The following is a 23392-nucleotide window of genomic DNA, read 5'->3' as shown; positions in this document are numbered from 1 at the left end:
GCAGTTACATCATCATAATATCATCAGTGCATTCTGACATGTTGACAAAACCAACATTTAATGAAGAATAAACTGTCGATATGCACATAGGAGACAGCGATCATTGACTCCAGTGTAGAGGAGGTCAGATTCATTCACTTTCAGCAATGATGCCAAACGGATAAACATACATACATACATACATACATACATAATGTGTAAAAAAAAAGTTAAACATAAAGATAAGGTAGATGACGAGTACAGAAGTTGCACGTATCCCTGCTTATACAGTCTGAAATGTCTTTATGGCAAAATACTACTAACATTATATGTTCTTCATATTCATTTTCTCCAACAAGAGCATCAATACGTCACATTTTAAACATTTTAAAAACACAAATCATGTGTCCTCACAACAGACTGGAACAGAATCAGTTTGATATACAGCATACTAAGTTTGTGCGCAAGATGCATGACATTAGACATCTACAGCAAGTCCAAATGTGTGTAAATATCATGCCAACACTGTGTGTAAGAGTTGTGAAACTGTGTTGTACATTCTAGTTCATTTTAAAACGACCTCTTCCCACAGATAACGCTTTTCTTCGCTGACCTATCCTTTATGTGTCTGAATGAAGCAATGCATGTCTGGGTCAAATTTAGAAATGCCAAAGTACTTTGTTCCTTTTTGTAAAGTGACTTTGGGGTGTTTTCCACTTCATTTTTAGGGGTCTGAAAGGTAAAATGTCATTTTACATATAAATGCTCCAAACAAACACTGATCCCTTTAAAAAAACTAAAAACTTGTATATGTGTGTGTGTATATATATATATATATATATATATATTGAAGAGTTCAGATGCAAAAGCCTCTAAGTGCCATCTGAAATTTTCTTCTAGAATGATAATTTTTATCAAGCTTGTATATTTATGTTCAATAATTTCACTTTAATGGCAATGAAAATGACTTATTAATTGTCATTAAAATGAAATTACTGAACTTAAATATACAAGTTTGATAAAAAATGCTCATTTTAGAAGAAAATTTCAGATGGCACTTAGAGGCTTTTGCATCTGAACTCTTCATATACAGTATATATACATACATACATACACATTATTTAAACAAAACATGTATATTTCAGTCCTATGATTTGTTTGATTCTTTTAAACTCGAGTGTAAAAACGCCCTAAAAACGTATAAATTCAATCCAAGTAAATGTAAAGTTGTATGTTTGCTTTTTCTGCTCTATTCTCGAGGCTCTGTGACCTTTCACCCTTGACCTCTCTTGAAAAGTGCTGATCATCGTTGTTTATTTGTAATGCACATCTCCAGCATGTCACATCAAAGCCTTCCAGCATCATAAATATAGCCACGTGTGTGTGTGTGTGTGTGTGTGTGTATGTGTACGTGTGCATATGCATGTGTCAGATGTCTATAATAGATAAAGGTCATGCATTTATCACCCGTCAGACCTTCACAGAGGATCCGAGGCTTTAGTCCAGGTCCTATTGATAGCTATGAGCAAACGTCTAATGGTCTCTCTACTCATGCAGTCCATCGTTTCTACACTAACTTCTCCTGTAGAAGTGGTTGTTTGTGGTTTTATTGAGTCGTTTGAGACGCCGTGACTCTGTGGTTTGTCTTCATGGGTTTGATCCTGCTGGTCCGTTGATTGGATGAGAACTCATTGTGCTAGTTGTGCAGGTAACGGGTCGGTTAGCTCTAGTAGAGACGGGACAGGCCGAGCGCTGTGCTGATGGAGGCCAAGAGAAGAACGACGCTGACCGTGAACGCTGGACAACTGGACCGATACACCACACGCCCGTTACGAGGCTGAACGGGTCTGAAGGTTTTCACCATTGGCTTCTCATCATGAAACTTCAGGGTGGAAAACGCCCGAAGCTGTATGAAGATAATAATAATAATCAAAGATAGTCATACAGATTTAAAGGGGTGGTATAATGCCCTTTTCACAAGATGTAAAACAAGTCTCTGATGTCCCCAGAGTGTGTGTGTGAAGTTTAAGCTCAAAATACCCCACAGATATTTTTAAGCATGTTCAAATTGTTAAAATGGTCACTTTTTGAGGGTGTAGCCCTTTAAAGGCAAATGAGCTGCTGCTCCCAGCACAGGGGGCGGAGCTTCAAGAGCTTGTGTCCTCTTACCTCACACACACACGCACTGAAAATTTCTAAAACTTTTAGCCTTTTATGTTCAAACCGGAGTCAGACAATGATGGAGAGACTCAAGAAGAAGTGACAACATGTAGAAGCAACAGGACATTTCTGAATGGTTAGTTGATGAATTTATGAAGCTGATGTGTAGTTATCTTCTAGTCATTGATTAGCATATTCTGTCTTGATAATCTATAAATCGCGTTCAGGGGGCGGGTTTATGCAAATTCTAGGGTTAGTGATGTCACTAACCCGGGAGGAATGTCGTGTAGTAGTCGTGTAAGGGAAAGCAATATAGATATAGAAATATGGGTAACACTTTACACTAAGGTTAATTAGTTAACATTAGTTAATGTATTAACTAACATGAACTAACCATGAGCAATACATTTGTTACTGTATTTGTTAATATTTGTTAATGTTAGTTAATAAAAATCCAGCTGTTAGTTCACAGTGCATTAACTAATGCAAACAAATAAAACTTTAGATTTTAATAATGTATTAGTAAACGTTGAAATTAACATTAACAAAGATTAATAAATGCTGTAGAAGTGCAATTCATTATTATTTCATGTTAACTAATGCTAACTAATGATACCTTATTGTAAAGTGTTACCAAAATATGAATACAACTAAACAGTCTCTAGTTCTCTCCTCCGCAATGTTTAAATTTGATTGTCCATCCAACTCAGAAACTACTAAAATTGTACGAGTTGAATTTTTAAAACTAGGCAACTCAATATTCCCGATCGCATGTGAAGTCAGCGTGTCGTACCTGTTCTCTGTCGAGGGGAATGGGGTTCTCGAACACCGTCCACACCACAGCCTCGGTGCAGCCCGGTGTGGTCAGGGACCCGTCGTACCGGTAATAGTTCGTCATGTTCCCTTCAGACAGAATGAGCTGATTCAGAGAGATCTTGCGAAGGGTTGTGTTTTCATCTGTTCAAATCAAAAAGAGTTATTCAGAGCGCGTTCACTTTTGAGGCTGTTCATTCACACAGAACACGTTTTTGTATTCCTCTGCACATTGTTTTTCAATGTTAACACACACTAGACGGATGTCTTTAACCGCTGTGCTGTGTTTTGGCGGCGTAATTGTTTTTTAACACATCTTTAGATCACGCGTTGTTTTTCATTACACTAACCTGCGTCTCTTAAGTCAGTAGTCATTATTATTTGCTATCCTTGAAAACAATGCAAAATATACAGTCCTGGTCAGAATTATTGGCACCCTTGGTAAATATGATTAAAGGAGCCTGTGAAAATAAATCTGCATTGTAAATCCTTTTGACAAATCTCAAAGATCTAACCTTTCATTGAAGTATAACAATTGAAAATGGGGGAAAATCTCATTATGAAATATATATGTTTTTCTCTAATACACATTTGCCACAATTAATGGTGCCCTTTTATTCAATACTTTTTGCTACTTCCTTTTGCCAACATAACAGCTCTGATTCTTCTATAATGAAAAGAGTTTGGAGATCATCATTCCTCGATAGAGAATCTCTCCAGATCCTTCAGATTCCCAAGTCCATGTTGATATACTCTCCTCTTCGGTTTTCTATAGGGTTCAGGTCTGGGGAATGTTGTGTTGATTTTGATGTTTGTTTTGGATCATTGTCCTGATGGAAGATTCAACCACGGCCCATTATAAGATTTCTAGCAGAGGCTGTAAAGTTTTATATGTTGGTATTTGCTAGAATCCATGATGCCATATATCTGAATAAGAAGTCCAGGACCTCCAGCAGAAAAATTGTCGCATAACATTAAATATCCAGCAGTACAGAATATTTAACTGTGGGCATGGGGTACTTTTAGGGTGTGTTCACACTTGGCATGTTTTGTTGGATTAAAGCGAACTCTGGAGCGATTGCTCATTTAGGGCCCTATTTTAACGATCTGAAATGCAAGTATCAAACGCGAAACGCAAGTAACTTTGTGGGCGGGTCTTCGGCGCTGTTGCTATTATACCGGCAGGATAAATGACTCTTGCGCCCGACGCAAATCTAAAATGTGTTGGTCTGAAGTCGCTTCATTACTCATAGGTGTGGTTTGGGCGTAACGTGAAATAAACCAATCAGAGCGACATCTCACATCCCCTTTAAGAGCAGGCGCGCTTGTTCCATGGCGGATTGCTATTATAACGGCGGATTTGCCAGGAGCGGTTCACAGCCGAGGAGACCGACATTGGGGATGGAGAAACCCACCCAAATTAGCTTCGGTTAAACAGGCGTATGATAATTTGGGTAAATGTGTAAGCTAGATTTATGCTTATTTTTTCACATCTTCATGGACACCACAATGATTTCCCTCGTGTGGAATATTTTTCCTTGTAATAATGTATGGTTTGCAAAAATGAAAACTGCTGCTTCTGTGTAGATGAGATAAGCAAAGTGTTTGAGTGTTGAGCACACGCTACATTGATTATGGCCAAGCATGCGCCCTTAAAATAGCATCTGAATAACGCGCCACTGACTTTAGACGAGGTTTTTCCTGGTTAGTGGCGGAATTGTTTTCTGAAACTGCAAAATAGCACCAGGGAACGTTTGCGCCGGAACACGCCTCCTCTTTTCACTGAACCGCCCCGGGAGCACAAGTTCATTCCCTAATTTACCGACGTGCGTCTGTGGAGGGAAAAGTCCGCTGTGCGCGGGTGCAAAATAGGAATGATACATGCGTCGGTGTACAAAGTCAATTGCACTGGGTGCAAGATAGGGCCCTTAGTGCGGTTCATTTGAATAAGTGTAAACGCTGCCATCCGAACCCTGGTGCGCCGAAACAAGACGCTGAAAAGATGGTTCTCGCTCCGCTTCCAAACTAACTGTGGTGCGGTTCGAATAAAATATGAACGCAACACAAACTAAAGACTTGTAAATAAACCAAAAACAGGACATGATGTCACAAGATGCGCCCCTAAAAAGGACAGAAGGCTCAAGCACACCTGTTTTTTCTCGTCATAGTCGTGATGTTGCCCATCACAGTTCAGTTCAGGCATCAGAGCCGCGTCTCCTCACAGCAGATCTTCTTTTGTGTGTGACTGAGGGATTCCTGACGCTGTTTTGACTCATTTTATAAGCTCTTCAGGAGTTATCAGCTGGTCAAAATACCATCATATGGTATATACAACGCACATACAATGAGGGCATTTAGCCCAGAACACAGCATTGTTCTGGATGTTCTGTAAGTTCCATCGTGAAATATGTGACTCGAGTCGCACAGGTATATTTGTGGCAATAGTCAACAGTACATTGTATGGGTCAAAATTATTGATTTTTCTTTTATGCCAAAAATCATTAGGATATTAAGATCATGTTCCATGAAGATATTTTGTTAATTTCATACCATAAATATATAAAACATTTATTTTTGTGAGTGAATGCAGCACAATCGGCAATATAAATTAACAACTTTAAAGGAGATTTTCTCAATGTTTCGATTTTTTTGCACAAAAAACAACAAATCACTTTGCATTATCTAATAATCACACAATCGTGAACATAAATGGACAACTTTAAAGGCCCTATCTTGCACCCAGCGCAATTGACTTTGTACAGCGACGCATGTATCATTCCTATTATTTCCTATATAAAAACAACAGCACCCAAGATCCGCCCACAAAGTTACTTGCGTTTCGCGTTTGATGCTTGCGTTTCAGATCGTTACAATAGGGCCCTAAAGGCGTTTTTCTCAATGTTACGATTTTTTTGCACCCTCAGATTCCAAAATTTTCAAATAGTTGTATCTCGACCAAATATTGTCCTATCCTAACAAACCATACATCAATGGAAAGCTTATTTATTCAGCTTACATGTGAAGCATGCATCTCAATTTCAAAAAATGTACCCATGTGCCGACCAATCAGGTTGTGAACGTATCCCTATGTGATTTAGGTTTGGTAGGTTTGGGTCTTTATCCCTGTTCAAACCAAACCCATATTGAATGTTTAGTGCCAACAAGCTCTTTTTTTTTTTCATCTGACCATAAAACCCAGTCCCATCTGAAGGTCCAGTCGTGTCTGACAACTGAATATGCTGGAGTTTGTTTTTGGATGAGAGCAAAGGATTTTTCTTGAAACTCTCCTAAACAACATGAGGAGATGTAGGTGCTGTTTGAGTTTTTTATGAGTTTTTCGGGCCCCAAGACTCAACTAATTTCTGCAAATCTCCATCTGTGATCCTTGAAGAATCTTTGGCCACTCGAACTATCTTCCTCACCATGCATTAATCACACGATCTTCAATCTTAGTTGATTAGAACTTCTTAATTATGGCCCTGATGGTGGAAATGGTCATTTTCAATGCTTTAGCTATTTTCTTACAGCCACTTTCTATTTTGTGAAGCTCAACAGAACTATATTCTTTGGTTTTACTTGTTGTGATGGATGATTAAGAGAATTTTGCCTTTGAGTTTCCTCATATTTATACTTCCATGAAACAAGAAGTCATGACTGGATAGGTTTATTTTCACAGCCTTCTTTGATCATATTTACCAAGAGTGCCAATAATCCTGACCACGAGTGTATGTGGAAAGTTTCCATGTAGATAGCATGCTGTTTTTTCTTCTAGGTATTACATATCAATTAATTAAAAAAAATAATAATTGATCGACAACTGTTGGTGAAGTGTGTGGTTTCTGTGCCACTAACAGCATCAAACGGAACTATATAATGAAAAATAAAGATAACAATGATTTACAAATCTTTATATTGTCCCTCAAACGCACGTCATTGGTTGAGTCATAATTGGCTCAAACAAACAGATCAATGTTTTGAAAGCGTCACAGCGCAAGTCAGACGACTAATAACTGACTGAGATTCTGAACATTAAACCGACACACCGCAAACTAGTTGAACATTGAGCAGATTACTCACTTTTAAGAGAATATTCCAGGATATATTTATTCTGACGTCGATGTGCATCATCAATCTGCTATTGTCCTTTTGTTTATATTACATTTTGTTGTTTATATTATGCATTTACAGTGATGAAAGAGGGAGCATGGAAATTAATGCAAGAGTATCAAAAATACAAAGTGCACATATTTAAACCAAGTCAAAATGATTGTCTGTGCTAATCGACAGCATGCCACAGATTAAATATTCCTGTAATATTTCAGAAGTGTTTGTTCAGAACTTACTTGTTTTCTGGACGCTGCGCAGGGCGGTTGTGAAGAGGTCGTACTTTTTGTTTGAGCTGCTTGACTCCTGCCGGGTAGAACTGACGTTATTGATATTTTTCATCATATAAATTCAAAATCATTTCAATTTCTCTTAGCAAACTGCATTTTAAAGCATGTGCGTATCAAACCTCATAGAAGAATCCCAACACAGCGATTCCAGAAGGATCTTTGAGTGCATCTTCAAGTCTGTTGTATCTCTCTTTCATGTGCACAATATGCAGCTGGTGAGAGAATAAATAATGACATTTATTTATAATAATTAATCACTGTAAAAATGTATCGTAATTTTAACAATTTAGGATACGTTTACATGAGGATGTACTAAAAATTAAAACGTTTTTCCTCTGTGTTTTTCGCGCTGTTCACACGGATCCGCAAAAACGACTAAAAACGCTGTATTATTCATGCCAGGCCAGTAGATGGCGATGTAACGAAACACTACGCACCTATAGACTGAACACGTGATACGCATGTCACCGTTTTCACAAATTCACGTTTTTGTTAACATTATAGTTTTAAAAAACGTGCATTTTGAAACCCGTTTGCATGAAAAAAGTTTGCAAAGTTTGCATTAATAAGTTTTCCGTTTTTTAACTCTTTCCTCGCCAGCGTTAAAAAAAGAAGAAAAAGATGCAGACACTGTCAATTTTCACAAAAATGTAATGTCTCCCAGAATATTTTGTTGTATGAATATCTGAACATGCAATATGTAAATAAATAAATAAGCATCTGCTTTTAAACCAAAATAACCGTTTTGAGCTTTATGCAGTTTTTTTTAATCAACACTTGAATGTGGGTATAAGATTCATAAAAGAGCAACTTTTTGAACATAAAGCTGAGAATTTGTTTTATTTCAAAGACTACAACGTGCATAAGCAATGCTTTTATTGCTTGTTTCTGCTCTTTTTTCACCTGATTATTTGGAGATTGTGCACTCTTTCAGAAGTTGTGTAATATAGCGCCCCCTATTGTATAACAGTGAAAACACGGAAAGCCGTATGTCGCACCTCCATTGGATACTGCTCTCCATCGATGGTGTGTTCAGATCCAGGCCCTCCATCTGAACCCCAGTGAAGGTGAAACTGCACAGCCTTGTACGTTTCTCCCAGGTTTCCTCCGGACACGGTGGCTTTGATGGGAATACTGACCTGAACTGAGGTGGAAAAGACAGTAAGTTATTATTACGAGAGTGATTTTAGTGTTTGAGTAAAGATGCACATTTCTGCTGATACAAACACAGACACAACTTTCTTCTCCTGCATCCTATTCTTCCAAAAACTGAACTTTTTTTTTTGTAACTAAAAAACAAACAAGCTAGCCAAGCCCAGGTGAGAAAAAAGTAACGTTACATATTACTTTCCTTAAAAAGTAACTAAAGCCCTATTCGGACGGGATTAACTTTACCAGGGTAGATGGAGTAATGTAATTTTACCACAGGACGTCTGTAATATTAATGGCCAATTCGCACGGGATCAGAGATCTCAGTAAAACCAGCAGAAGTGGGAGAACTCGATTTACACACCGCCGTCACTCCTGTCGTCATGTGTGTGTATGGAGACGCTTGAAAAAGCATCAGTTGTGTTCTAGACGCTGGGACGAGTCTGTGGCAAAACTCAAGTGTTTCACACACACCATTCAGATCAGAGAGAAGATCGACAGCACTTGTTATAAACATCTTTAGCGTTAGATAAGTGCCTATTACCAACACAATCCAATATGAAGTTAATTAATACATCGTTCGACCGGACATAACTGTTTTATATATATAAATATAGGTTATGTGTGTTTGTGCACGTGATATCAGGAAGCAGCGTAACACACACATGACGACAGGAGTGACGGCGGTGTGTAAAGCGAGTTCTCCCACTTCTGCTGGTTTACTGAGATCTCTTATCCCGTGCGAATTGGCCATTAATATTACAGACGTCCTGTGGTAAAATTACATTACTCCATCTACCCTGGTAAAGCTAATCCCGTCCGAATAGGGCTTAAAAATTTGTTACTTTTTTAGGGAGTAACGCAATACTGTAACCCATTACTTTTAAAAGTAACCTTCACTAACACATATCTGAGATTTTTTAGTTTTATTTTTTGTTACTTTAAATACAAAATAAACATGTCTGTGTTCACTGCAAAAAAATATTTTCTTGCTCAGTGTTTTTGTTTTCCAGTCAAATATCTAAACATTCTTAAATCACGATAGATTTACTTGAGAAGAAAAATTACTTAAGATAGTAAGTCTTGTTTAAAAAAAAAAAAAAAATAGGTGTATGCTTAAAAAAGAACATAATTAAAAAAAAATATATATATATATATGAATCAAGTTTATTTTTCTTAAGTCTGCACTGACATATATATATATACAGTGAGGAAAATAAGTATTTGAACACCCTGCTATTTTGCAAGTTCTCCCACTTGGAAATCATGGAGGGGTCTGAAATTGTCATCGTAGGTTTTGACTTAAGAAAAATAAATAAACTTGATTCAAAGGGAAAACAAGATTATGTCTCTTCCCCCTTGGCAGATATTTTGTCTTGTTTTACGTATAAACTCGCTTAATTTTTCAGAAAACATTTTCCTTCTCAAGTGAATGCATCTTGATTAAAGTATTTTTAGATATTTGAAAAACAACACAAAAATACTAAGTAAGCAAATCATTTTTAGCTGTGTTGGCAATATATTTAAGTTTAGTTTTTTAAACAATGGTATAAAGCATGCACATCAAAACTGATGATAATCAGATGCATGACCAAAACATAGATCCTAAAATGTGGTGCACTGTTGCTTCACTGAACACTGAATGAGTTGACTAAAGTGTAACAGAAGTGGTTTGATCTGCGTGCTGTTCATCAGTCATGAGCTGTGAGGTGTGTGTTTTCTGACCCGAGTGGCCGTTGTTCTTCACGGTGCTCTCGAATACTTCCTGGTAACCGGTGAACTTGAACGGCGTCAGTCTCTCGTCCAGCTTGGTTTTCTTCGTCACTATGTTGATCGGTGACTGTTTGCTTTTCCCACATTCTGCGTTCACTTTACTCCATTCGTCTGGTCCTGAGAACAACACAGAGACGCTCCGTTAGATTTAGTTTAGATTTTTAGCTTTAGTTTAGAGTGACGTGTCTAGAAACGGCACATTAAGAGACTGGTGTTTCTCCAGAAACTCACCTTTACATTGGGAATCACAGCTGAACTGCGTCTGGTAGCACCAGTCTGGATGAGGAGAAAGGATTAGTTAGTTCATTAAAATGCTTTATTTAGATTTATTTTTATTTTTTTGCATTTGTCTTTTGATCCTCTGGGCATTTGTGGTGCAATGATTGGAGTTTGGAATCATTTTTTGTATTTTTTAAAATGTTTTTGAAAGAAGTCCGTTCTGCTCACCAAGGCTCCATTTATTTGATTAAAAATGCAGTAAAAACAGTAAAATTGTGAAATATTATTACAATTTAAAACAGCTGTTTTCTATGTGAATATATAGTAAAGTGTAATTTATTCCTGTGATCAAAGCTGAATTTTCAGCATCATTACTCCAGTCTTCAGTGTCACATGATCCTTCAGAAATCACTCTAATATGATGTTTTGATGCTCAAGAAACATTTATGATGATTATCAATGTTGAAAAAACTTGTTGCTGCTCAATATTTTTGTGGACCATGAACATAATTTAATTCAGCAAGGATGCATTAAAGGATTAGTTCACCTTCAAAAAAAATTTTGCTGATAATTTATAATGTCATCCAAGATATCCATGTCTGTCTTTCTTCAGTCGAAAAGAAATTAAGGTTTTTGAGGAAAACATTCCAGGATTTTTCTACACAGAATGGCAACCAACTATATCAATGTTCAAAGAAGGTTCAAATGTCCGTCTCAATGCAGCTTCAAAGTCTCGACACGATCCCAGTCGAGAAATAAGGGTCTTATCTTGCGAAACGATCGGTCATTTTCTAAAAAAAAAAATATATATACTTTTTAACCACAAATGCCCGTCTTGTACCATCTCTGAGATGTGCCACGCATTGCGCCATCACGTTGGAAATATTATTTCACAGTATTACTGTTTTGACTGTATTTTTGTAAGAGCAGAAGACTTATTTCAAAAACATAAAAAAATCTTTTTATTAGTTTATAAAAAAGATTTTTATTGTTTATTAGCATATTAAACTAGTTCTTATGACTTCATTCTATTGTCTCGTCCAACAGGAAAACCTCTCCCGGTCGCTCACAATGAACACAGATTATATTAAACTGTTATGAGAATTGTTAATAATAAGACAACTATCTTCATGGACTCATTCAGAAATAACGAACGGGATGTTTTGAAGTCTATCTGGCGACTTCTGTGAGAAGTTACTCAGTCGTGACTTGATTTCATGACCCTACATCTCCCTTTCCCTCTCAATGAGATCCTGTTATTTTAGGAATTAAAGAGAAATGTCACTGATGACCCAAATGTTATTGCTTGGAAATTGCACTTGGTTCTCATTTGTTTAACTTTTGAGCCTTAGATGATGTAGTGATTCTCTGAAAGTTTCTTATGGGAGAAATAAAAAGACACAAACGAGTCAATTAAAGTCATCCAGTAAGAGTAACACATGTGAAGCCGCTCCGTTCATTGGATAAGAAATGATCATATTGATCATATAGATCATATTGAGATCTCTGAGTTTTGAAAGCAGACGTTGATAACTTGGCAAATCTGAGACACTTTTGAGATCTCTCTGAAATATAATCTGAAATAGATAATAGCCGTCCACACCTCTTTAAAGACCCTTACAAAAAATAAGTACACTTCAAGCTCATTTTATTAGATATTGTAAGAAAAGACGTCCACATCAGTTTTTCTTACAATATACTTTAGTAAAGTTTAAGTAGGCTATATTTAAGCATACTTAAAGATACTAATGTCAATGTACTACACTGTATAAAAGTATTGTTGGTTTAACTTAAAAAGGTAAGTTACCTGGTTGCCTTAAAATTGTGAGTTCATTGAAAAAAAAACCAAATTGAGTTAATACAACAAAGGAGACTGGTTTAATAAATAGAAACTCAAAATATTGTGTTATGGGAACCAAATTAATTATCTAAGTTGATTTGACAAAAGATAAAATGTTGTGATAACAAATCATGAAAATATTTTTTACAGTAATTGTCCCACTTTTTTGTGTAGAAAAGTATACTTTTAAGTGTAAAAGTATAACTATACTACAAGTGAACTTATACTGATAGTTTACTAGTTAAATACTTTTTTAGTTTATAAAATTACACTTTTTTAAGTGTACTCTCAGTTTAGTAGGTTTAAGTACTTGTTTTCTTTAAGATAACTTCATATCATACTAATAGTTTTACTATTTATGTTACTTTTGCTCTTTAAGTATACTACTATGTTCCTATTAAGGTATTAATTTTTCATACTTAAAATATACCTTTAACTGTACTAGCCTTTTTGATCATTTTCACAAAGCCTCATCAAGCTTAATATAGTTCACATGTTTGGCACAAAACTTGTTTTCAGTCACGGTGTCAATCAACTTTATCATTTCATGTTTATGAACTCGTCCTCGATTGTTAGGTTGTTTAGTTTTTCTCCCTCACAAACAAAGAGCTGTTCCCACGTCTCCAATCCATTAGCTGTTATTCTCCGCCATTCAATCGCTTCTGATACACAGGAATTGCTTTTCTATTGTTTGAGAGCTGGAAAGACAAATCTCTCTATCTGTCCTCTGTTATCTGCTCATAGCATCGCAAGGGTCGCATTCTTCTTATTATTTTATTAATATTTCACAATGGAGACGCACGACTCCACCTTGGTGGTGGAACAAATATTTTGACCCTATCTCCAAAATCAAATATTAAAAAAAAACACGCATGGCATTGAAACGAATGGGTCGGGTTGTTATTTCTAAGTTCGGTCCCACAGATTGGAAGGTGAAGGAAGTGCCAGTAAAATGGCACCGCTGGCAGGTCTTTCTACCTCATCTGTGATGCCGTTTCCTTCTGCGGGCACATGATAATCGTCTCACAAACAAACCCAACGTGTGAACAAGCAGCCAAAGCCAAAGCATCCCAGTTTCTCCACATGAGGCCAGGAATGTGAGGACATCAGCGTAAGACTGTGATCAAAACACACCCGTGTTTATCATCTCCCATTGTGTGATGCAGACGATGTCATTTCCCTCACAGTAGCATCCTCTTGAGAGAGAAAACTTTCATGCTTATTTGTGAACTTATAAACATTGCATATGTTCAACTTTCACATTTAGAGGACCTGTTACAACTACTTGAATAAATGCAAAAAGTGAGTTTCTTCCTCTGTATTCTTGTCTTGTTTTCTAAAAAATGTTTAACCAGAAGACATTTACACAAGATAACAAGTCCTGTTTTCTGAAAAAAATTTATGATTTATGCTTAAGACAAGAAAAAAAAGTATAAAGCTTTAGGGTCAGAAGTTAAGTTTATTTTTTCGACCCCATTGGCAATTTTTGTTGTTGTTTGTTTTAAGCATAATGCCGGTTTAATGTCTATCATAATTTTGGCTGATTGTAAATGTATTTTAATTTAAGAATGTTTAATGTTTAAAAAAAAAGAGTTAAAAATACAAATTTGTTGATTTAATTAAACCTTTTAAGTTGCAAACCTTATTTTGATGCGTTCTTTACAACTTAAAATTGTGGAATTTTTGCAATTTGTTTTTGTAATCGAGTTGTTGTAACTTAATGAAGCTGTCTTGATAACTTTGGATTTCTACTTCCCAGCATGCATTATTGTGTTTCATTAATAAAGGGAAAGACCTGTGAGTATTTAATGCAGTGACTTTCTCGTGGTTTTTGGTCTTTTGGGGACAAGTTTATATGTTATTCATTCAATTTAAATGTTATGTAAGTTATTTTGAGTAGGCTATGTGCTATACTAGCTGTTGATTTTAACTGAGACAAGATTATTGGTTCCAGGGCAACGAATCAGTTAGTCGGAGTAATCAACCTAAAAATGTGTGTTAATGCTGTTTCTCCAACTCAGTGTAGTTTGTTATCTGCATCATTTCATTAACTCATATAGATTGATGCACACTGTTGCATTGAGCCTTAAAGCTACAATATGTAAGATTTTTGTAATAAAATATTCAAAAATCACTTGCACAGTGTGATATATTTCCTGCAGTTGTGTACTTACAATATCCCAAAAGTTCCCAAAGATTTTTAATTTCAGAGAAATTCCCATTTTAAATAATGGCTTGTCCCTGTTCACTTGTCTCCTGTCAATGACATAATATCCGCGTTATCCCTGGTTTCCGCTCGTACTGCCGTAGTAACCATGGCAACAGACGTGGACAACTGCCTTACGTCTAGCGGCGCGCTCACGCTGTTGTTGTTTCGTTCAAACATTATGGACCATGGCAAGCAGACTTTGGGACAAAAGGAGAACTAAAACGAGGATCAATATCAGCGTGGCGTTTTCGAGATGCCGAGAGCTAGCGTCCGCGGCTAACTTCGACTTGACAGAGACGTGCGAGCAAATGTACCATGGGCGTCGGAAGAAAAAAAAAAGGGTCCTCCCCCAGAAAAAATACCAAAAAGTAAATACCATTTCATGTATTCTGGTGCCTTTTAATTAAAACAAGTAAACTAAACTCCACTTCACGTCGGGCGGTTCTTTGCCTCCACGTCGTGCATTAAATGCACAGCTATCCGTGGATTATCCCGATAATACCATGGTCATTTGCCAGCAATGACAACTTAAAGCTGTTATTGATGTTTGCGACGCAGTATTTGACTGAAGGGTACAACGGGCGGTTACTTTCGTCAGTTGCGGCTCGTTGAGAAATATAATGCAGCGATTCAGCGGAAATGGAGTTTAGGGAATTCCTCAAGTGGAATGGATTTGACTGACGGCGAACAGACAAATGTGAAATAGAGAAATTTGAAATAGAGACGGTAAAAGTAAGTGGGTCCAATATCATTGGTCTTAAAAAGTGGGTGGGTCTTGTCCCACCCATATACAATGGTTCCGACGCCCATGAAATGTACATAAAACTAATCAATGTTATATAGCTCAACATGATGAAATGTTAGAATATGATCAGTGTGTTATTCTAATGTATATCTGCTAGTCTCTTACAGACAAACTAACACACAGAATAACATTATAACGTTAACACACTCAAATGCAGTTTAGTGTGATAGTGTAGAGCAAGTGAAACAGCGCTGCGTTACCTCACAAGTTTCATTCGTCTAATAAACTGACCTGTGCGAGTATTATTCAGCACTAGCGGGTAAGTTAGTTTGGTAGAATTATATGTCCTCATTCCTTTATATCCGCGGGACTCGCGTGTGGTGCTGATATCTGTCTCTCATTAGCACTCGCACCCTGCTTTATTCCACAGTCATGTTAAACACATCAATGTATTCACTCATCCATAAACATTATAAGATCCTTCGGCATGACGGCAAGCTTCATAATTCCACTTATGCGTCATCAACCGACGCCTTTGTTATTGTAAGAGGTTAACGACCACTAGCGGCGAAATTTTTTTTTACATATTGTAGCTTTAATGAAGTTTGCATCATTGATTCTGTCATTTTCCAGTTTATCACGGTGAAGCTGCACTGAAACAGTCTGTATAAAGTGCTGTAAAGATGACTTTGACGTCGTTTGGTATCATAAGCTATCATAAGCGTGCGGTCAGTGGAGATTGAGAACAATACCTGACTGATATGAATGAACACACAGCTTTTGATCTTCAGAGCCGCAAGAGAAACAAAGTAACATGTAATGCCAAAGACTCACGCTGCAGCCGTGGAATAAACACAAAGCTAAGAAAATACGGTTTCATGCACGTAAACCAAAACACAATTCCTGCCGTGATATTATCTGCTGTGAGTCACACACTCGATCGGTGTGTGTGTGTGTGTGCGCGCGCGCGCGATAAATATCATCTGAACACGGAAAAGATTTCAAAATCTGCTAGTTACAGAAAGAGAGTTTCCTTATTTAGACAGCAAGATTGAGTTTTACCTGATCTGGCATTTTGCCACTTACTGTACAGGCAAATATGTTAAGCCGTTTGTAGGCTTTGTCTGCGTTCAGGCTTCTGTTTGCTGAGGTTAGCTCATACTGACTGCAGAAAACACCTTCACCAAAGTGAACTGCCCACTTTACAAGACAGCATCCTGTCTCTGTTGTGGTTAAGACAATCTCATAATGCATTTTGGCAGAGAAACATTCAAAAACACTTTTTTTATCCATCTATTGTTTATTTTATATTTTTATTAATGCATCTTTTGGATAATGTTACTGTCTTTTCTTTTATTATTGTTATATTCCCTTTTTACTGCCTTATCCCTATGTATGTCCGTACTCTTTTCTGCTCTGGAAGCTTCTTTCTCCAAGACAAATTCCTTGTGTGTGTGTGTGTGTGTGTGTGTGTGTCTCTTATTATTAGCTTATTTGTAAAGCATTTCTTGTGTCAGTCGTGGACTTCATGAATCAGAAGGTTAGGCTACTTGAAGAATATTTAAAATCAGTCACTTTTCCATTTAGCTTTTTTGACAGCACTCGTCAATGTCAGAATGACTGAAAGGGCCAATCAAATCAAGGAAGGCGGGGCTTTACTGTTCACATTTTAGCAGTGAAAGAGTGTGAGGTAAAATCTAAGTAAACATTAAAGGGATAGTTTACCCAAAAATGAAAATTCTGTCATCATTTATGAATTTCTTTCTTCTGTTGAACACAAAATAATATATTTTAAAGAATTTGGTTAATCAAACAGTTGATGGGCTCCACTGACTTCCATGATATATATATAAATAAATAAAATAATTTTTTTTTTTTTTTCTTACTATGGAAGTCCATCAACTGTTTGGTTACCCATATTTTTCCACAATATCTTATTTTGTGTTCTGTAGAAGAAATAAATTCATACAGGTTTGGAACAGCTTGAGGAATTATGACAGAATTAAACATTTTGGGTGAACTGTCCCTTTAAATATCTGACAACTGTTTTATGATAGGAACGTTAAACAGCCAACGGTAATGTGATGCATGCTACTAAATATTCTTGGGCATGTTTAGCCATTTCGATTTGAAAATATTAGCTAACATTTACGTAGCCTAAATAATGTAATTCACAAACTTAAACAGAGATGTTTTCGCATATTAGGCGTTTGATTAGAGTGTGTATTTTGAAATAAGAATACTGTTTGCAAATAGTTATTTCATTGATTTAATTCTCTTTTTATTTTGGTTTTGGTCCACGATGTTCGAGGCTACTCATGCAGTTTTTCCTTCCAGTATGTAAATATTCCTCTCGGCTTCATTAGTAGCACTTAAGGTGCCATTTAGTTACAGATGCTTTAATGAAAAGTCATTTACAGTCCACTTACCCACTAAGCAAAATGATGTCCAAAAGACGTCTTTTCAACGTCTTTGTCACAAAAATCGGACGTTGAAAAGACGTCCACTGAGGGTCTAGAATGAAAGTTTTTATGACGTCTTTTTTTGACGTGTTCTGCACGTCCGATATAGACGTTCATCGAACCTTCGTACAAGGTTAAAACTAGTTCAGATGTGGGCATTGTGGACATATTTCAACATCATTTATTGTCTTATTTAGACATAATTACTTTGACTATTGCTGTCAGATGATCTCAGTGAGAATTAACAGAGGTTTAGATGTTGATATTTGTTTAATTTGAAGTGTCACCATTGTGGTGATCAGTGTTTGCTTTAGTTGGGCTCTTGGTCCCCGTTCCTTTTACTTTAACTTTTATTTGACTGCTTTATCTGTGTTTGTGTAACACAATTGTTGTGGCAGAGAAAGCCAATAATAAGTAAGATCAACTTATGGTTGATGATGGAATCATCACAAAAAAAGCATTGGATGTTGTCAGATGTTTCGGTATTCATAACCACCAACCTTGTGGAACTGCAATATTGGTGTGAATAGCATTAAAATGATCACTTATTTGAAGGTAAAGCATGTGCACATGATGTTTTGAGCAAATGTATCATATAGTCACACATAGACATCAAGATTTTGCACATGAATCACAACAATGGTGACAATTAAAAAAAAAAAAGCTTCATGCTGCAATGCATGATGGGTAGCTTTCATAGTACAAAACTCATCCTTGATTCTCAAGCTTTTTTGTTTTAATTGTCACCGTTGTTGTGAATCATATCCAAAATCTTGATGTCTGTGTGTGACTATATGATACATTTGCTCAAAACATCATGTGCACATGCTTTATATACCTTCAAATAAGTGATCATTTTAATGCTTTTCGCATCAATATCGCAGTTCCACAAGGTTGGTGGTTATGAACGCCAAAACATCTGATAACATTTGATGCTTGTTTTGTGATGATTTCATCATCAACCATAAGCTGATAACAGCTGATCTTACTTATTAATAGCTTTCTCTGCCACAACATTTGTGTTTTACAAACACAAAGTTAAAGCAATCAAATAAAAGTTAAAGTAAAAGGAACGGGGACCAAGAGCCCAACTAAAGCAAACACTGATCACCACAATGGTGACACTTCAAATTAAACAAATATCAACATCTAAACCTCTGTTAATTCTCACTGAGATCATCTGACAGCAATAGTCAAAGTAATTATGTCTAAATAAGACAATAAATGATGTTGAAATATGTCCACAATGGCCACATCTGAACTAGTTTTAAGCTTGTACGAAGGTTCGATGAGCGTCTATATCGGACGTGCAGAACACGTCAAAAAAAAGACGTCATAAAAACTTTCATTCTAGACCCTCAGTGGACGTCATTTCAACGTCCGACTTTTGTGACAAAGACGTTGAAAAGACGTCTTTTGGACATCATTTTGCTTAGTGGGTAACCTCAGGTTCCTCCACAGGGACTGAAGCTGTGATAATGTGTTGATCAAGAGCACGATAGTTAATGAATCAACAATGAAGAAGACCTTTCAGTCCTGGCTCTTTAACCTCTTCACGACATTACTAAGTGATTGATAAGAAGATAATGATGGTGATATGAAGAAGATTAAAGTGTTTGTTTGCACTTGTCTAATTTTAGCTCTTGTATGGAGACCTTGAGACTTTTGATTTGTTATTGGCAGGCATTCATGTGCCCTAGAAAGTATATATGGACACTGAAGTCACACTTATAACATCAGAATGTTATGCAAATTATATCAAATGCTGTCGGATCTTTCCTCTTCATCAACATTAATATCAACATGTTCAACTAAGAAAAAACAATCACAAAGTCACACAATACTTTATCAATCAATCAATCTTCAGTTTCAACACCAGAATGTTGTGCAAATTATATCAATTATCAATTTCAAATATCAATTTCAGTTTCAACATCTGAATGTTATGCAAATTATATCAATTATCAATTTCAAATATCAATTTCAGTTTCAACATCAGAATGTTATGCAAATTATATCAATTATCAATTTCAAATATCAATTTCAGTTTCAACATCAGAATGTTATGCAAATTATATCAAATGCTGTCGGACCTTTCCTCTTCATCATTTTCAACGTGTTGTAATCACATTAATATCAACATGTTCAATTAAGCACAAACAAACACAAAGTCACACAATACTTTATCAATCAATCAATCTTCAGTTTCAACACTCCTCATTGTTTTGAAGAGTGTTTGTCAAGTCATGTATATGCTTTCACAATACACTGTTTCAAAGCGTCAGTGTTTAAAAATGTCTTTAGATGCTACAGTGAGCAGGAAATCTAACATCTAAGCAAGAGATTATGTTTTAACATCTTTAATCCAGAGGCATTTGTGTCGATTATTCACAATAATTGACACTTGCTTTGAAATTGGGTTATATAACACTGAGGCATTTTTTTTTTGAGAGTGACTTCATTTTCCAAATACATTCTTTATGCATAATTTTTGTTGCTCGTTTTACGTCGTTTTTACGTTTTATTAACCACAAACGATGAGCGCGCGTTTTCACCTGGCAGGAAATAGACGCGTAATCGCATTCGTCTGTGGGAGGTAACCATGGCATTTTGTTTCTGAAAACCGAACCATAACTACAGTCATTATCACTTCATTGTTCAATTACATATCATGTCACTAAAACTTTGCGTTTTGCGAAGCTTACTGTACAATTGTCGCCAGAGGACACATTTGGGTTGCGCGTAATGAACCTCATTACGCGCCGCACATTTCGATGTTCCTTTAAAAAGTCTAGCTTTCTGATAGTCATAGAAGGCTGTGATTCGCAGGTGTTTCAGAGCTTCACTCGTTGGCAAACAATCCGGACGCCCTCAGGATTTCACGCGCTCCTCCTACACAAGGAACGGGAACACACCGAGTGTCCTTGAGCAGAAATACAGAATAAAGATGCTCTTTCCTCTGGGAAATCAGCCAGCGCGCAGGAACTATTCATTGCTTTCCGATGACGGACTTTTCTAGGGGTTTCGAGGTTTTTCTAAATGTATAAGATAAATAACCACCTGACAGTCTGCAATTTAGGTGAGAAAGCGTTTGAATCAACTAAATATTTACTGAGAATTACAAAAAGTTAGACTAACTAAAGACAAGCTTTGCGCATTAATGAATGGGGTCATCTTTATTTTTGGTTTGGGATGAAATTATGTGGTTATTCTTAGTTGTGGATATTCAAAATAAATAAAATGAAAAACGTTAGAAAACATCATGCGTGTGTTCTTTTGAAAAGCTCGATGCTTTACTGAAATTACCAAAGTTATTATTGTTAGGTATTAATCAGTGACAGTGTTTTACGCATAAAACAAGTGACTAAGAAACTGTTTACGAATAGCCTGAATGTAAATCTCTATACATGTCAATGTCACACAGGAGTCAGTCTGCTCACCTTTAAATTATGCACATTACTTATAAATAAATGAACACTTATAAATGCAATACGAGGTTTAAGTTCATTCTGATCAGTGCTTTGTCACATGAAATGTCCTTATGTATATCAAACCCTGTGGATCAGTGAATAAGCTTGAATATGAATGATGCAGTAGATAATGAAACTCACCTGCAGCGCTGCATGAATGCAGAAGCAGTGGCAGAAGAAAAGCTGAAAGCAGAGCGCGCATTGTGACTGTCCTGGGACTCCAGCAGTGAGACTGGACCGAGTGTGTGTCCTGTGTGTGTCCTGGGACTCCAGCAGTGAGACTGGACCGAGTGTGTGACCCTTAGAGAGTCTGATCGGCTCTTATATACTAATAAATCTATCAATGAACGGATGGAGTGTGTTGGCCCCGCCCCCTCCCATCATCACATTCCTCTAATACAGTTATAATGAGAGCATCACTGGAACACTTTACATGCCATCCATTCATCCATCCATCCATCTATTGTTCAATTGTTCTATCTATCTATCTATCTATCTATCTATCTATCTATCTATCTATCTATCTATCTATCTATCTATCTATCTATCTATCTATCAATTGTTCTATCTATCCATCCATCCATCCATCGTTCAATTGTTCTATCTATCTATCCATCCATCCATCCATCCATCTATTGTTCTATCTATCTATCTATCTATCTATCTATCTATCTATCTATCTATCTATCTATCTATCCATCCATCCATCCATCCATCCATCCATCCATCCATCCATCCATCCATCCATCCATCCATCCATCCATCCATCCATCCATCGTTCAATTGTTCTATCTATCCATCTATCTATCTATCGTTCAATTGTTCTATCTATCTATCTATCTATCTATCTATCTATCTATCTATCTATCTATCTATCTATCTATCTATCATCCATCCATCCATCCATCCATCCATCTATCTATCTATCGTTCAATTGTTCTATCTATCTATCTATCTATCTATCTATCTATCTATCTATCTATCTATCTATCTATCTATCTATCTATCTATCTATCCATCCATCCATCCATCCATCCATCCATCCATCCATCCATCCATCCATCCATCCATCCATCCATCCATCCATCCATCCATCGTTCAATTGTTCTATCTATCTATCTATCTATCTATCTATCTATCTATCTATCTATCTATCTATCTATCTATCTATCTATCTATCTATCTATCTATCTATCGTTCTATCTATCGTTCTATCTATCGTTCTATCTATCTATCGTTCTATCTATCCATCCATCTATCCATCCATCCATCTGAATTTGATTATACAGTGGAATTTAATATTGTAAGTATATTAGTTAATAGTGATGATATTGTAAATTAAATGATCAACAATGCATACTATTATAAGTGAGAAGATACTTTCTCATCCAGATCAACTTACAGTTAAAATAACTTATTACAGAGGAAATTCAGCTGCACATCAGAGGAATCATTCTCTGATTCATGATTGACTGATCTAGAGGTTTCAACCTGAATAACTCTCTGAATAACTGCCATGATATATTACTACATTACCTTCGGTCAGCTCAGTCTTGACTAGCTTTAAGGTAAACTGTTATTGCAGCACATGACAAAAACAAGTCCTTTACGTCTCAGCTCATCTTATTCAAACTATATATTTGTATTATTTCTTATTTTATTACTACTTAAAGTTTTCACTCATCAAAGCTTGAATAACCTCAAAAATTGCACTTGTTATTAGAATATTTCAAGTGAAATCCTTTAATAATGATTCCTTCAGTATTTCTGGGAAAGGGAATTTTATCATTAAAAAAAATGAGTAAAGTTCTGCCAGGAAGTAGGAAGTGTTGAATTATTGTTATTGTTTTACTTTTATTGCCTTTTAATGTTAATGTTTACCGTACTGTAATCATAAGTGCTGTAAACATTATTTGTGATTTTCAGATGAATCTTCAACAAATCTTCCCATTGTTTTATAGGTTAGTTGTTTTTATATTATATCTTGTGTAAAGTTCATCCGAGTAAACACCTGCTTTATCCACAAACTACCGTTATAAATAGTTGACCAGTCGAGAGCAAAATAATCATTCATTTGGCTTTGGTGACATCTAATGGCCAGGGAAGACACGACAACACAATTCAATCAAAATTACTCAAAACTGTTCAATAGCCTATTATACCATATTATAATAATACA

At 36.3% G+C, this 23392-nt stretch overlaps 1 protein-coding gene and 1 long non-coding RNA gene across 2 annotated transcripts in view; one reads left to right on the top strand and one right to left on the bottom strand.

The window, feature by feature from the left end:
- Positions 1-23392, top strand: part of LOC311083555 — a 69116-nt gene that overhangs the window by 23967 nt on the left and 21757 nt on the right. The window lies entirely within an intron of this gene.
- ca4a (carbonic anhydrase IV a) lies at positions 1278-21520 on the bottom strand. Its single transcript, XM_084115169.1, has 8 exons — positions 21355-21520; positions 10500-10544; positions 10221-10385; positions 8345-8490; positions 7466-7558; positions 7296-7362; positions 2933-3096; positions 1278-1885 (listed from the first exon to the last, which is right to left on the bottom strand). Exons 1-8 carry the CDS (start codon positions 21413-21415, stop codon positions 1706-1708), a joined length of 921 nt encoding a protein of 306 aa, XP_083971295.1. The 5' UTR covers positions 21416-21520; the 3' UTR covers positions 1278-1705.

Source organism: Abramis brama (assembly GCF_963993115.1).
Source record: "Abramis brama genome assembly, chromosome: 5".
NCBI lineage: Eukaryota > Metazoa > Chordata > Actinopteri > Cypriniformes > Leuciscidae > Abramis > Abramis brama.
This window is presented reverse-complemented; position numbering and strand designations above follow the sequence as displayed.